The 16,467-nt window shown below is 37.9% G+C and overlaps 1 protein-coding gene across 1 annotated transcript in view; it reads left to right on the forward strand.

The window, feature by feature from the left end:
• Nucleotides 1-10,583, forward strand: part of nsg2 (neuronal vesicle trafficking associated 2) — a 57,752-nt gene extending 47,169 nt beyond the window's left edge. Inside the window, exons 4-5 of the mRNA XM_056447066.1 lie at nt 5,483-5,593; nt 9,441-10,583. Of these exons, the coding sequence (XP_056303041.1) occupies nt 5,483-5,593; nt 9,441-9,632 (303 nt within the window). The 3' untranslated portion in view covers nt 9,633-10,583. The remainder of the gene's footprint in view (nt 1-5,482; nt 5,594-9,440) is intronic.
• Nucleotides 10,584-16,467: the final 5,884 nt, after the last annotated feature.

Here is a 16,467-nt window from a genome sequence, read left to right on the forward strand (position 1 = left end):
CAATAATGATTAATACACTTCGTGGGGGTGATGGGAAAACAAACAGCAAACCAGATGGCACTGTGTCTTGTGTGCCACAAACTCATAGACATTTGAATTGGAATGACCTCGTTTTATGCCAATTCTGTCCTCAGTCTGGATTTGATTTGCCAGATTGAAGCTTATTTTGGAGTCTTCCTTTTGTTGGGGATGTAAAAAAGACTATTTGAATGTTTACAGAGACTCCTTAGCAATAATAATATATATATAAAAAAAAAATAATTGATATTTAATACTTATTTTATCCTGGCAACAACAGCAGGTGTTCAGATTGAAGCCACTCAAGAGATTATTCTGCATACCATAGCCAGAATTTATACATTATTATATATAAAAAAACATACTTTTTAAAAAAACTTCCCTTTAGGGGCAGGTTTTAAACACTAAAGTGGTTCAAATCTAGATGCTACTCAGAGCGTGAAAGGCACCCAGCCATTTTGGCAGTAGTCCCACCGCTTAGCAACATGGTACAAAACGAGCCAATTTTGAGCAAGCACATCAGGCTTGTTTAACCTGTGGTGAGAGAGTGGATAATGGGAGAAAAAAAATCAGATAATGGTTAGATGAAACGAATCCAGCCGATACTGAATTTCACATTTTACCAACTCGTCATTGGTAGTTCTCATCAGTCATCTCTATTAATATCATACTAGAGATGTCAAATCTAAGGAGATTTCAAATATAAATATTGATAAAATGTCAAGTGAATCTATTCACCTTATTCTCCGCGTATGAGTGGGTGCAGCCATTTGAATCATTTTGGCTCGAGACTTCCGGTCTCATTTACTTCCATTCAATTTTTAAACGTTAAAAACAGCTCGTTTTGCTGCTTGTTGCAAACTGATATTTTCTTATTATATTATTCTACTTTGTATTGTCATGCACTTGTTTGTAGAGTAAGTAGTTTGACCGTTTTCTGCCGTTTATTATTCCCAGTCATTTCTCCCATAGGCAGCTGAATCGGAAGTTCTAAAACAATCGCAAAAACACGCACACTTCCACATTGAAGAATAAGGTCAAAAGAGATCTTTATGACATAAGAGTCATAAATTTATTCATTTTACCTTTGGCTTAGTCCCTTTATTTTTCAGGGGTGGCCACAACAGAATGAACAGGCAAATTATTCAGCATATGTTTTACGCAGCGGATGCCACTTCAGCTGCAACCCAGTACTGGGAAACACCCATACCCGCTTGCATTCACACATGCACTCAAACACTATATGGCAAATTTAGTTCATCCAATTCATCTAAAGCGCATGTTTTTAGACTGTGGGGTAAACCGGACCACCTTGAGGAAACCCACGCCAACACGGGGAGTAGGGCTGCACGATATGGGAAAAATCTAACATTGCAATATTTGTTTATTTTGCGATATAAATATTGCGATATGAATAAAGAATTCATAATGTTAGATAGATTGGGAAGATTCTGTAGTGGTAGTGCTTCTTCATTAAATCTAATAAACAATCTATGAACCTTTATACACATTTTCGTTGTAGTCTGTGCTATTTGCAGGGCATTTCTGTATTTATTTATTTATATTATTACTTATTTATTTTGTTTGTGCATAACAAAATATAAATACAATCAAGAAAAAGATACAATTGAAATAAAGGGCTCTATTTTAATGGTCTAGGCGCTAAGTCTAAAGCGCATGGCGTAAAAGTATCAAGGACATGTGTGAATCCACTTTTGCTATTTTAAGGATGGACAAATACGCTCTGCGCTGTGGCGCATGGTCTAACAGGGTTGAGCTTATTCTCTTAATGAGTTATGGGTGTGTTTTTAGAATAAACCAATCAGAGTCTCATCTCCCATTCCCTTTAAGAGTCAGTTGCATGGCACCATGGCGCATTGGCTATTTACATGGCTGACTTTGTAGGTGGAAAAACTGAACACTTCACTAGTGAGAAAACAGTTAATCAGAGCATCTGCAGCATGAGGATAAAAAATGAGCCTCCTCCATTCGGCCTCTTTACTTTCTCTTTCTCTCTTTCGTGGATAAGGAACCACTGTTGTACGCACACCACTGAAGACATCTATTAGCCTGCATATTTAATTTCCGTTGTTAAGCGCAAAGATTTGTTTCAAAACTATTTCTAAATTCAGTTCTTATTTCCACCGTGGTGTGGTCAAAAAAGCTGTCCAATTTAAAGTTATATCCAAACACACGTCCTATGCCCCATATGGTCCAAAACCTGACAAGTGGACAAATCTAAACTTGTTTTTAATAAAACAAATATAAATATGCATATTATAAATACTACTATTACTACTACTACTACTACTACTACTACTACTACTACTACTAATAATAATAATAATAATATCATTATACAAAAACAAGTTGTTCTGAATAAACTGAAAAAAAGCCTATTTTAGTTCGTCACAATAGCAACGTGGCAACAATGCGCCTTAACACACCTTTTTTCTAGACTAGCACACCTATGAGTCCTCAAAGTGGCGCAAATGCATTTTCTATTTAAACAACGTGGTGCAAAACGGGAAAATTTGGGTTGCGCTGGTCTGAAAATAGCAACACATCACGGCAAACACGTCTTGCACCTTATTGCGCCTGGTGCATGATAGGGCCCAAAGTGTTTCATTGTTTCCCGAGTCTAACAGTATTCAAGTAAAGTAATTAAATGATAAAAATAAAAATAATTCAATAAAATTAACCATAGTTAAGGTCACAAATGGTAAAATTTCTTATACCTGAATGCTTTTAAATTCATTATACAATCACAGGCATCAAAGACACCTGCAATTGATAAATTATGATACAAACTCAACATTGCATATCCTTTGATGTGTCTATTGCGAATGATCACATTGGGATATCAATGCTGAAATGATATATTGTGGAGGCCTAATGAGGAGATACAGGCATCTGCTGCGTAAAACATATGCTGGAATAGTTGGCGGCTCATTCCACTGTGTTGACCCCTGATAAATATGAAAATGTTCACTTTCTTGTGTGGTTTTAAACCTTTATGGGTTTCTTTCTTTTGTTGAAGAAGGCTAGTTGCAGGGATTCGTCAACCTCCATAGTAGGAAACAGTAGAAATTAACTCAAATAGTTTTTGATGAGTAAATAATAATAGGATTTTCATTTTTTGGGGGGGGTGAACTATCCCTTTAAAATGAATAGAACCTTTTATTTTCATCTGACATTTACTCCACAACTCCATTTCATTATACAGTTTTGTTTTTTAGTGACAGCTCTGGTGTGACAAATGAATGATTTATAGTGCTTGTTACTGGTAATTTTAACATAACAGCTAATTTCATTGATATAACAGAAAGGTTGTAGCATTTTGACAGCACAGACATTTCTCAATATCTGGAAGAGCTCTGAAATGCTCAGATGTCAACTGGCTTTCTCTCATTTATCTTCCATCTTCATTTGCATAATTCTAATTAGCCAGTCCTCAGAAAGATCCATTTGCTGTTTCTGGGACCAAAACGCTGAAAGTGGCCTGCCGTTTCACAGAACTAATCGCCCCTGACAAATTACTTTGGTCTGGCTGAGAATTGCCTTCGTTAAGCTGCGGATTTCGAGTTCGGTTCTCATAGATTTATTGTATGAGCTGCTTTGTCAAGACAAATATAGTGTGACAGATTGAACTGCATCCTGTGAGGTGAACGCACTTGAAGATGACAGGGATGTGAAAAAAAATAAGAGTGCTGCTGGGAAAGAAGACAACAGAGATGCGATCACACTTGTCTACAGTGGACCGTTTAGCTCCAGTTTTAGTATAGGCTTGGTTGAAATTTAGAAAGCATGTGTGAAGACCATCAAAACAGGACTTGTTTTACATGGGTTTTATCTGTTCATGCAGTTGCTGTATGGCCCATTTACTATAAAATGTGAACATTTAGTTAGGGACAGGTTTAGAGAAGCTAAGGAGTTGGTTTAGGGTAGGTTTAACCCTTTCACATAATCGATCACACTGGTGTGATCAGCATTGGCTGGTCCCTGAAGCATACAATCACACTGATGTGATTAGAACGTTCAGAGCGCCTGTCATCAACTGCTAAAATTCTAATCTGGCTAGTTGTTCATAAAACATTTTCTTGTAAAATATTTTGATCGTGGTCCAAAATGAAGAGCGGGGACTAAGCAGGGACTAATAACATCTCTGGGGGCTTCAAAGTGTGTGTGCCCTTTGAATCGTCCTGTCAAATCTGTCACCATTTACTTAATATCATAAATGTCATTGAAATCTACTCAGTATCCCTCAGAACAAAAACAAAAGTTTAATTAATAAGTTAGATGTAATTGAATTAAATATGTAACTTTGGTTCACTGAGGCATATTACCGAACATAACCAAAAAACTTGAACCCTTCGATTGTCAATGTATAATTTGCACCCTGGTCAGGTGGAGTATTTAAAACAAACGTGAAAGGGTTTAGCGTGGGTTAAAGAGATTGTTCACCCAAAAATGAAAATTTTATCATGATTTACCCACACGTGTCTCAGAACTTTTTATGTTTTTTTTTAATTATCAACATTAAATTACATTCATATTCCGCCTTACACCATTGCATGTTTTCAATGAAGTTTTTTTTTCTTTGCTGCTATCTCTATAGTCTGTGGCCAGGGGGAGGGTAAGCCTTCCCCTGCCTTACACACGCTCCGCCTATGGTTAGCACTGTTGCGTCCCAGCAAGGTCACTAGTTCGAGTCCAAGCTGGGCCAGTTGGTGTTTCCATGTGGTGTGTATGGGTGTTTCCCAGTACTGGGTTTCAGCTGGAAGGGCATCTGCTGCCTAAAACTTATGCCAGAATAGTTGACGGTTCATTCCGCTGTGATGACCCCTGATAAATAAGGGACTAAGCCAAAGGAAAATGTATGAATGAATGAATGTCCAAGGAAAGTCTATTGGCATTCATCCCTGGACAACCACAGTCATATTTAAGCCCTGGCTGTTCATGTCATTCACTCTTTGTTGTGGCCTAATAGTGGTAGGGACAGTTGGGATCCAGTGGTTAGCGAGTCAGAATCCAAAAGTCACAGGTTCGATTCCTGGTGAAGATAGTGAATGAACCGTGCTCTCTCCCACCTTTGATACCCAACTCAGATGCCCTTGAACAAGGCACTATTAATAGGCTATATTCACCAGTGTTTTTCAGCCACCGATAAACTTCCTGTTTTCAAAACTAAAAAAGAAAGTCTATTAAGATACAAAGTTTAATTATTCAAAACTAAAAGTCACAGTGGATAAACCCCATTGTTCCCCAGGTGCTGGAGTAAATGGCTGCCCACTGCTTCAGGTCTAATCTTACAGGGAGTGCTTTTGTATGTGTGTGAACTTCTCACTCATAATGTTTGTGTGGGCACTTGGATAGGTCAAATGGTGAGGACCAACTTCAAATATTGGTAAAACCATACTTCACAGGATTGGATCTCAAAATGTTGTTCTTTTTCCACATACAGGTCACCATCCTTATTGTTCTGGCCTTAGCCTTCCTGGCCTGCATAGTGTTCCTGGTGGTGTACAAAGCCTTCACCTATGACCACACCTGCCCTGATGGCTTTGTGTATAAGGTAAGCGGAAGATCACAATACTCATGTTCTTCTTTTAATGAAGTACTCCTATGGGACATTTATCCATAAACATACTGCTGCTTTTTTTTGTTCTGAGCAAATTAAATGTTACATAAATCATGTTTACTGACATTTAGAAAGATCAGACATGTTGCCAGTTAGAAAGCTACTGTATCTGTTAAACAACTTAATGTCATTGTTGTGTACACACACACACACACTTTGGTACTGGTGGTTTACAGGGACTTTCCATAGTTGTTATGTATTTTATACAGAAAGAAACACTTAATATATGGTCCTACACCATTCCTACACCTAAACCTGCCAAAATTTGAATGTCAAAAGACACCTGTAAGTATGATATTGAAGTATTTTGATTTACAGTTAAGAGTGGCATGGTGGTTCAGTGGTTAGCACTGTCGCCTCACAACAAGAAGGTCGCTGCTTTGAGTCCCGGCTGGGCCACTTGGCATTTCTCTATGGAGTTTGCATGTTCCCCTTGTGTTAGTGTGGGTTTCCTCTGGGTGCTCCGGTTTCCCTAATATCTTTACAATATCTTCTGAATTGGATAAACAAAATTGGCAATAGTGTATGAGTGTGTATGTGTGTTTCCCAGTACTGGGTTGCGGCTGGAAGGGCATCCGCTGTGTAAAACATGTGCTGGAATAGTTGGTGGTTTATTCCGCTGTGGACTAAGCCGAAGGAAAATGAATGAATTACAGTTAGTCATAAACCACCATAATACGAGTAAAGCTATGCCATACCAGTGTCCTTATAATAAAACTGTCCTTGTAAACCACCAAAACCAGTACACACACACACATACTTCTGCCAGGGCACCACATGAGTTCTCTGCACTCATATCTACTAGTGATGTTTGTTTCAACTACTACCTTAGCAGAAAAACACTTTTAAATCTAGTTAGTTTTCTGTGTTTCATACAAGATCTGACTGTTGCACAACATTGGTGCAATATGTATATTTGAATATGTTTTGGACGATGTCACAAAAATAAACCAATAATAAAAGTATACCTGACACACATACATGAGAAGTCAGATAGTGTCTAAAGAATGCTAAACAATTAAATGCTAAACAATTCAATTGAAGCACTGACTATATATATAACCAGATCAGATACCTCAAATTATAGGTACATTTATACATTTACTGGTTTGAATTAGGTTGATGCAAGAGGAAAGTAATTTTTCAATCCCAAAATATGTTACATACTGCAGGTATAATAATGAGCTCATTAATAAAAACAGTGACAGAATTATAACAATGAATATACTGCACTTTTATCATGTTGATGCATTGAACACAGTAATACTGCTTCAGAGTTTCCTCTTATAAAAAACAACCAAACAGGTTGTTTGTGTAGGAAGATTTTTTCAAACTATAGTTATGTTTTAAAGTTGAACGCCTTCTGGTAAATGTAAAAATAATGAGTGTTGCAGGTGTTGTCATGAAATGGCAAATAACCAGAGTAACCAAACATAATGGATGATCATTTATATTGATTGTGTGGGCGGTTCATTCCGCTGTGGCGACCCCGGATTAATAAAGGGACTAAGCCGAAAAGAAAATAAATGAATGTGTGAATTGTACTGACTGTATTCTGCGATGCATAAGTGCACTCGTTTTTCTGATGGTTTTAAAACTTCTGATTCAGTCGCCTATTTGAGAAATGACTAGCAATAATATAGGCAGAAAACGGTCAAAGTGCTTGCTCTGCAAACATCTGTGTTTAAGACTGTACATAAAAGTAGAATAATATAATAAGAAAATATCAGTTTACAACATTTAGAAGCTTAACAAGCTGTTGTTTACGTCTAAATTAATTAAAGTGAATGAGAGCAGAAGTCTCAAGCCAGAAAGATTCCAATAGCTGCACTGAAGATCAATATACACTCACCGGCCACTTTATTAGGTACACCTGTATAACTGCTCGTTAATGCAAATTTCTAATCAGCCAATCGCATGGCGGCAACTCAATGTATTTAGGCATGTAGACATGATCAAGATGATCTGCTGCAGTTTAAAGCAAGAATGGGGAAGAAAGGTGATTTAAGTGACTTTGAACATGGCTTGGTTGTTGGTGCCAGACTTGGTGGTCTGAGTATTTCAGAAATTACTGATCTACTGGGGTTTTCACGCACAGCTATCTCTAGGGTTTACAGAGAATGGTCCGAAAAAGAGAAAATATCCAGAGTGGCAGTTCTGTGGGTGCAAATGCCTTGTTGGCAACAGTAACTCAAATAAACACTCATTACAACCGAGGTCTGTAGAAGAGCATCTCTGAACGCACAACACGTCCAGACTTGAGGTGGATGGGCTACAGCAGTAGAAGACCACACTGGGTGCCACTCCTGTCAGCTAAGAACAGGAAACTGAGGCTACAATTCACACAGGCTCACCAAAATTGGACAATAGATGATTGGAAAAACATTGCCTGGTCTGATGAGTTACGATTTCTTCAGACATTCAAATGGTAGGGTCAAAATTTATCATCAACAAAATGAAAGCATGGATCCATCCTGCCTTGTATCAACGCTTCAGGCTGCTGGTGGAGGTGTAATGGTGTGAGGGATATTTTCTTAGCACACTTTGGATCCATTAGTATCATTTGAGCATCGTGTCAAAGCCACAGTCTACCTGAGTATTGTTGCGGACCATGTCCATCCCTTTATGACCACAGTGTACCCATCTTCTGATGGCTACCTCCAGCAGGATAACATGCCATGTCATAAAGTGCAAATTATCTCAGACTGATTTCTTGAACATGACAATGAGTTCACCGTACTCAAATGGCCTCCACAGTCACCAGAGCTCAATCCAATAGAGCACTGTTGGGATGTGGTGGAATGGGAGATTCGCATCATGGATGTGCAGCTGACAAATCTGCAGCAACTGCGTGATGCTATATCATGTCATTATGGAGTAAAATCTCTGAGGAATATTTCCAGTACCTTGTTGAATCTATGCCATGAAGTATTAAGGCAGTTCTGAAGGCAAAAGGGGGTCCAACTCGGTAGTAGGAAGGTGTATCTAATAAAGTGGCCAGTGAGTGTAGTTGAAGCCACAATCATTAGCCCTCCTGTGAAATTTTTATTATTTTCCAAATATTTCCCAAGTAAAAACAAAACAAACACTTTAAGCTAAATACTAGTATCTTGTAAAATATTATGCACTGTCATCTTGGCAAAGACAAAAGAAACTAGTTTTTAAAACTATCTATGTTGAAATCTCCCCATTATACAGCAGTTGGGACATATTTTTAAAAGAATAAGAATTTCATTGGAGGAATTAATTTTGCCCTCAACTATAGATAGTCATCTATTCACAACTTTTCCTGTTTCAAATTCAGAGTTTTAGAACACAGAATAGTCCCATTGTGTTTGTTCTCTGGGATTAAAACCAGGACAGTTGAGCTACTACAACACAACTCTATACCAGTCGAGCTACACAATTCACTAATTTTAACATTGCTTACTCGTGATGGGGCTCTATTTTAGGAAACTCTCCTGTTAAGTCAAGTTGAACGAACTGCAACAAAATGTCAAGTCTCGCAGGACCACAGTGCTACATATATTAACATAATCATAAATATGAACACAACACTGGACGTAAGAGCTATTTTAAACCTATACATAACTAACATACTGGAGCAGAAATCTAACAATACATACTCTGAATACTTAACTATAAACATGACTTAAGACTGACTATACTAGTACTTTTAAACAAGACCGCACAGAACAATCATTATTTGTCACATAAGGAGGACAAGTTGGCTTCAGAATGAAAACTGACATCGGTTTGTAATTTCCACCTTTTCCAACAGCACAAACGCTGCATCCCTGCCTCGCTGGAGGCCTATTACACTGCCCAGGACGGCAACAGCCGCGGGCGCTTTTACACCGTCATCAGCCACTACAGCATGGCCAAGCAGACCACCTCCCGCTCGCTTTCCCCATGGCTCCCGGCTGGAAGCGCCCAACATGACGTCAAGCCCCCCAACACAGACAGCCAATGAGAATCTGCCACTTTCTAAAAGGTTTTCATCATGTCCAACTCAGTCCCCTAATTCCCCAACATTTTCTTTGTTTGCTTTATTTCCGATGTTTACATTTTTAGCTGTGCAGTTTTAATCTTCCTCGTTTCTGTTATTCATTACTATTTATTTTCATTGAACATTTGATTTCGTATTTATTATTCAGCTATTGTTTGTACAAAGGCATGACTCTGCAATCTTGTCAAGCGGTTTCCCCCACAATCGATGTCTGTGAGTGTCTATGACCCATTTTGGATTCAGAAATACCCCATAAGCCCCTTAGTAGTTAGGTTACAGCGATCTTGAAAGGCATGATAAAACACTGGGCGTTTTGTGCATTTATTTCTGAAACAGAAGAAAATATAGATGCTCTCATATTAGAATATGAACACAGAAACCCTACCTGTTAGCCTCATTTTTATGTACGACCTATTACAACATACTGAGAAAAATAAGGTTATAGGCCAACACTAAAGTGGCAAAAGAACATATTCTACATGTACAGAATGGTATGGTTCCTACTTTGAACCTCAATGTAAATAACTCATGAGAGCAGTTACCTTACATGGTGTGTTTCTCCGTCTAGACACGTTGTTGCATTCACACTGTTTCTCAATGGATGGAGGTGTTTAGAGCTTCGCGACTCGCTTTAGCTGGTGTTTACGCTTGCATTTAACCAGGGCCCAAACCTTGGACTCTTGAGATGATCTGGTGAAATGTTTCATCCGAATTCCTGCCAAAGCTTGATTTTTTTTTATTTTTTCTGCTCTGTTTGGTCACAGGTCTGCTGTTTTTCCATTTTTATATTTGTTGTCAGAAAATGGAACTTTGAAAACTTGTGGTGTTGTTAGTTGAGATGTAGCAAAGCCTTGAGTATTTTCGAATTGTGTATTCTTTAGGTTCAAAATAAAAACAAATATACAAGGTGTTCAATTGTTGTGTTGCGTCATTTGGTTGTTTTTGTTATTTGGTTGGGTATTTGCACAAGCTGTGTGTGTGTTTGTGTGCGTACATGTTTGTGTGTGTTGCTGGTATTCAGCATACTTGGTCCTTAAATCATACAGAATGACGTGATTTGAAAATGTAAAACTGTTTTCTTTGAGGGTTAAGGGTGAAGGGTAGAAAATATAAAGTCTGTATAGTCAAAAAATCATTACATCCATTGGAAGTCCCCATAAAATACATGTGTGTTTGAATAAACTAATAAAATAATATCTGGACAAACTCAGACGATAGTGAGGTTGAAAGGTCTAGTCCCTTAGGAGCAAAGATGGGCCGATGATCGACAATTTGTCAACAAATACATGAGAAATGTTTTAAAACAATGTTTTTCAAAGAAAGATGTGAAGACATTTGGATATTTCACCTTCAACAGTGCATAACATCAATGAAAGATTCAAGGAATCTGGAGGAATTTCACTGTGTAAAGGGAAAACGCACGAGCCAAAGCTGAAATACTGTGATCTCCGATCCCTCAGATGGCTCTGCATCAAGAATCCTCATTTATTTATAAGAGATATCACCACATGTGCTCAGGACTACTTTGACAAACCTTTATCAAGCACCACAATACATAGTTACAACTACAAATGCCAGTGAAAACTGTATTGTGCCGAAAGAAAGCCCTATGTTAACAGTGTCCAGAAGCACGTTGACTTCTTTGTGCTCGGAGGCATCTTGGATGGACCATCACACAGTGGAAACTTTTACTGTGGTCAGATGAATCGTGTTTTTTTTTCAGGATTTTTTGGGGAGAAATGGACACCATGTGCTCCAAACTAAAAAAGAAAAGGATCATCCAGACTGTTACCAGCAACAAGTCCAAAAGCCAGGGTCTGTCATGGTATTGGGTTATGTCAGTGCCCTTAGCAAAGGTAACTTGCACTTCTGTGATGGCAATATTAATGCTGAAAAGTACATAGAGATTTTGGAGCACAATATGCTGCCTTCTTTTTTCAATTCAATTCAATTCAATTCACCTTGTGAATTTGTATAGCGCTTTTACAATGTAGGTTGTGTCAAAGCAGCTTCACATAAAAGGTCATAGTAAATTGGAACGCAGTTCAGTGTAGTTCAGTTTGTAGTGTTTAAGTTCAGTTCAGTTTAGTTCAGTTCAGTGTGGTTTAAAAGTGACTGCTGAGAGTCCAAACACTGAAGAGCAAATCCAACGATGCGCAGCTCTACCGATCCCAAACCATGCAAGCCAGTGGCGACAGCGGAAAGGGAAAAAACTTCACTAATTGGCGAAAGTGAAGAAAAAAACCTTGAGAGAAACCAGGCTCAGTTGGGCACAACCATTTTTCTTTCTCCTATGGCCAAACGTCTTGTGCAGAGCTGCAGTCTCAGCGGCAAAGGCTGGAAGCTGGCTTCAGCGAAGACTCATCTGTCCCTGGAGCGTCACAGGAATCTCTCATGTTCTCCACTCCTCCATGACCACCACAGTAGCTTTTCCAGGGACACCCTTGCTTATTTCAATAAGGCAATACAAAACCACATTACAAAGTTCTGGCTGAAGAGGAAGAGACTAGTATTTGACTGGCCTGTCTGCTGTCCCGACTTGTCTCCAATTGAGAATGTGTGGTGCATTTTGAAGCACGGGGACAATGAAGACCCCGTACTGTTGTCCACCTTAAGATTTGTTTGCAGGAAGAATGGGCCAAAATTACACCTGAAACACTTCATCACTTGGTGTCTTCAGTCTCTAAACGTCTTTTAAGTGTTGTGAAAAGGAATGGCAACATTACAAAGTGGTAAATGCTTTACTGTTCCAACTTTTTTTGGAAATGGGTTGCAAGAACCAAAATTATATAAGGTTTGTTGTATTGTCTGCAATGAAATACAAGTCAAAGTAAATTTAGAAATCACTTTCTTTTTTATTTGCGTTTTCATACTGTCCCAACTTTTTCTGATTTGGGGTTGTAGAAGTATTGAATAAGAATAGTACATTTGAATAACACTCATTATTCATAACATGACCTATTACATACTGTAAAGTTTAACTAGGAATTCAGGAACCATTCATTTTTAAATTTTAACGTTTTACAATGCATACTTTTGTGTATTTGAGTGGCCTAGTAGGACTTCTGTACAATCCAGTCATCTGTCATATCTGGTGACTGCGTAATTCATTAAATATAATAGCAACCCCATAAACTATTTCAGAAATACAACACTTATCTGCTTAAAATCATGCCGAATGACTTGACAAATCTTCCAGAAGTCATTCTGCTGACTCAAGAGCCCACCGTTTTGTGTCTCCTGGGTGGGCTGGAGTGAAGCACAGCAGTCGCGCATTAGACTGACAGCTGGTTTATTTCTGCTCGGATAATTAGCAGGCCTGTTGGTCTCGTCTGTTCATCGCTCTCCTCCATCTCACATTCTCTCCTGCTGAGAAGACTGAATGTCAAGATACCTACTGAAATCAACCGTCATGGACAACTGCTCTATAATCAATGGACTACACATACTTAAGGAGAATGAAGACCTTTTAAACAGAAGATGTTAGAAAATGTTTATATTATTTTATAGTCACCATGAAGCTGAAGTTAAGGTTGTCCCTTTTTTCCTGTACTTACTTGAAACTGTCTTAAAATTAAAAGAAAAATAGGGTGGTGCATGATTTTGTCCTTTGGGAACCAAATGGATTGTTGGAAGATGGGCATGGCTAACAAAATGGAGGAATATTGATGAATGGATGAAGGCAAGGCAGCAACAAGACATGCATTGATACCCCCGTATTTACAAAATAATGAAGTGCACAGATACATTGTTAATAACAAGCATTACTATACATATAAAACAAGACAGATCCATGTAATCAGGGATTTTGACAGTGTTGTCATCTATATGGAAAACATTCAAAAATACATACGAAAAAAACGTTTTGAATTGTCACAGCGTCATTTGAATGTGAATGTATCTTTACTGTCTTAATAAACATTACTGGCCTCAGGCTTCCAGCTATCAAGCTCAATTTCAGGATTGCTTTTGAACTGCGTCAGGTGCAATTTATAACATGTCACAGCATTCATTCTCCACATTGTCAAAAGGCCTGATGGTGTAGAAATGAACCCTGAGAGATTTCTTATAGGTTGTCTCCTGTCTGGCAGATCTTGATGCCAATCTTGCTGTGTGGGTTTGTTATAGCTGACTTGCCTGAAACTCAATTATACCACCTCAGTTTAATGGTAGATATTTGAACACTTTTACTCCATTAAATGTTTGTATTGCACAGCAAGAACACAATACTTACGTTGTATGTTCATTTACATGTAATGCTGAGTTCAGACCGCATGATTTTCAAAGTAATCGTGTCACAGATGTTTTCACACTGCATGGCTATCTGGGCTAGCGTTTTGTCGCCGCTTTGTTTACACTGCAAGATGGATTGGCGACAAGAGGTTTTACACTACATGACTTTAAAATAGGAAGAATCGTCGGCGCAATAGCCTAGTGGTTAGCACGCTGACATATGGTGCTGTAGCTATTCAGGGTGTCCCAAGTTCCCCTCTCTCTCTCCCACTTCGCTTCCTGTCTGAAATACTGTCCTATCCACTTAAGAAAGGCCAAAAATCAATCTCTAAAAAAAAAAAAATAGGAAGAATCGCCGACAACTTTGTCCGAACTACATCTCACAACCAAAAACACGTAGTATATCTTGTGTTATTAACTACATAATAAGAAAAAGGCCTTTAATGGGGTCGAAAATTTACTTATTTGCTCACCTCGGTTTGAAGAGAATTAGCAATTTCTCCTCAGCTTTCTTTTACTTTTCGACCCGGTTGTGGTATTGCTCAGATGACACGTCAAACAGACACGGGTGCTCCTGACAAATTTACACTAGTTTTTCTTCCATTTCTTGGGTAAATAAACTGAAAATGAGCGCTTTTAACTTCTCCCAACATCCCGCTGGCCTGCAGATACCCATACTTGTGGATGCTGCTCTCTCATTGCTGTAGGTAATTGCCAATGTTAATTTCAATCAGAACATGATTTGAGTTGCCGACAGTTCCAGATATTTAGCATGCCAAATATCTTACAGGCATTGGCGACTCATCTGCTATTCTCTCAGATCGTGTCTTTGATAGTTCATACTGTGCGATTGTCATTAACGTGAACGAGCACCGATTTGTCTGTGATTTCAGGCATTTGTCTGTGATTTCTCTAAACCTGTCGGCGAATCAAAATCAGGGAATTCAGAATTATTAGCCCCCCTTTGAATTTCTTTTTTCTTTTTAAATATTTCCCAAATTATGTTTAACAGAGCAAGGAAATTTTCACAGTATGTCTGATAATATTTGTAGTTCTGGGGAAAGTCTTATTTGTTTTATTTCGGCTAAAATAAAAGCAGTTTAAATTTTTTATGAACATTTTAAGATCAAAATTATTAGTCTCTTTAAGCTATATTTTGTTTTAATAGTTTACAGAACAAACCATTGTTATACAATAACTTGCCTAATTACCCTAACCTGTCTAGTTAACCTAATTAACCTAGTTAAGCCTTTAAATGTCACTTTAAGCTGTATAGAATTGTCTTGAAAAATATCTAGTCAGATATTATTTACTGTCATCATGACAAAGATAAAATAAATCAGTTATTAGAGATGAGTTATTAAAACTATTATGTTTAGAAATGTGTTGAAAAAAAATCTTCTCTCTGTAAAACAGAAATTGGGGAAAAAAATAAACAGGTGGGCTAATAATTCTGACTTCAACTGTGAGTCGTACTTTTATAAAGCAACTTTTTAGCTTTACCGTGAGCCACCTAAAGAATAAAAGAGGTAGTTCACCCAAAAACTGAACATTCTGTAATCATTTACTCACCCTTTACTTGTGTCAAGCCTGTTTGACTTTCTTTCTTCTGTTGAACACAAAGAAGATATGTTGAAAATGTTAGAAATCTGTAACTATTGGCATGCAAAGTATTTGTTTTTCTTACTAAGGAAACAAGTTTTTAGTTTTCTTCAAAATATCTTTATTGTGAATAAACTAATAAAGGTTTGGAATTACTTGAGGGTAAGAAAACAGTAGGATTAGACCACCGTTACTTTTGTAACCGATATGCTTAGGGAATAGACAGTCAGACAGTTACAGCTCATCCAGAACGCTGCGGCCAGATTTCTGACCAGAACCAGGAAATCAGAGCACATCACACCTTTCCTCAGGTCTTTACACTGGCTCCCAGTTACATTCAGAATAGATTTTAAAGTATTATTACTGGTCTATAAATCACTGAATGGCCTAGGACCTCAATACATTACAGATATGCTCACTGAATACAAACCTAACAGATCACTCAGATCTTTAGGATCAAATTCCAAGAGTTCAGTCAAAGCAGGGTGAATCGGCTTTCAGCTACTACGCCCCTCGCTGCTGGAATCAGCTTCCAGAAATGATCAGATGTGCTCCAACATTAGGCACATTCAAATCAAGACTGAAAACACATCTGTTTACCCATCCCTTTACTGAATGAGCACTGTGCTACATCCGACAGATAGCACTATTATGTTTTTCTTTTCATTTTTATTCTTTTATAACACATTTTATCTGTTTTTATGCTTATTTTTATTTTTTATTTGATTTTTTTTCTCTTATACTTGTTTCTTTTATTCGTGTTTATTTAAAGCACTTTGAATTGCCACTGTGAATGAAATGTGCTATATAAATAAACTTGCCTTGCCTTGCCTTGCCTTGTTGGATCAAATAAGCATATGAATTTCGGTGCCACTGGTGCTGCGACAAGGATGTAAGAAGCATCAAGGTGTGCTTTAAAGTCACATACAGGTTGTCACACCATCTCTAAACCTTTAATTCTAAA

This window comes from Danio aesculapii, chromosome 21, assembly GCF_903798145.1.
Source record: "Danio aesculapii chromosome 21, fDanAes4.1, whole genome shotgun sequence".
Lineage (NCBI taxonomy): Eukaryota > Metazoa > Chordata > Actinopteri > Cypriniformes > Danionidae > Danio > Danio aesculapii.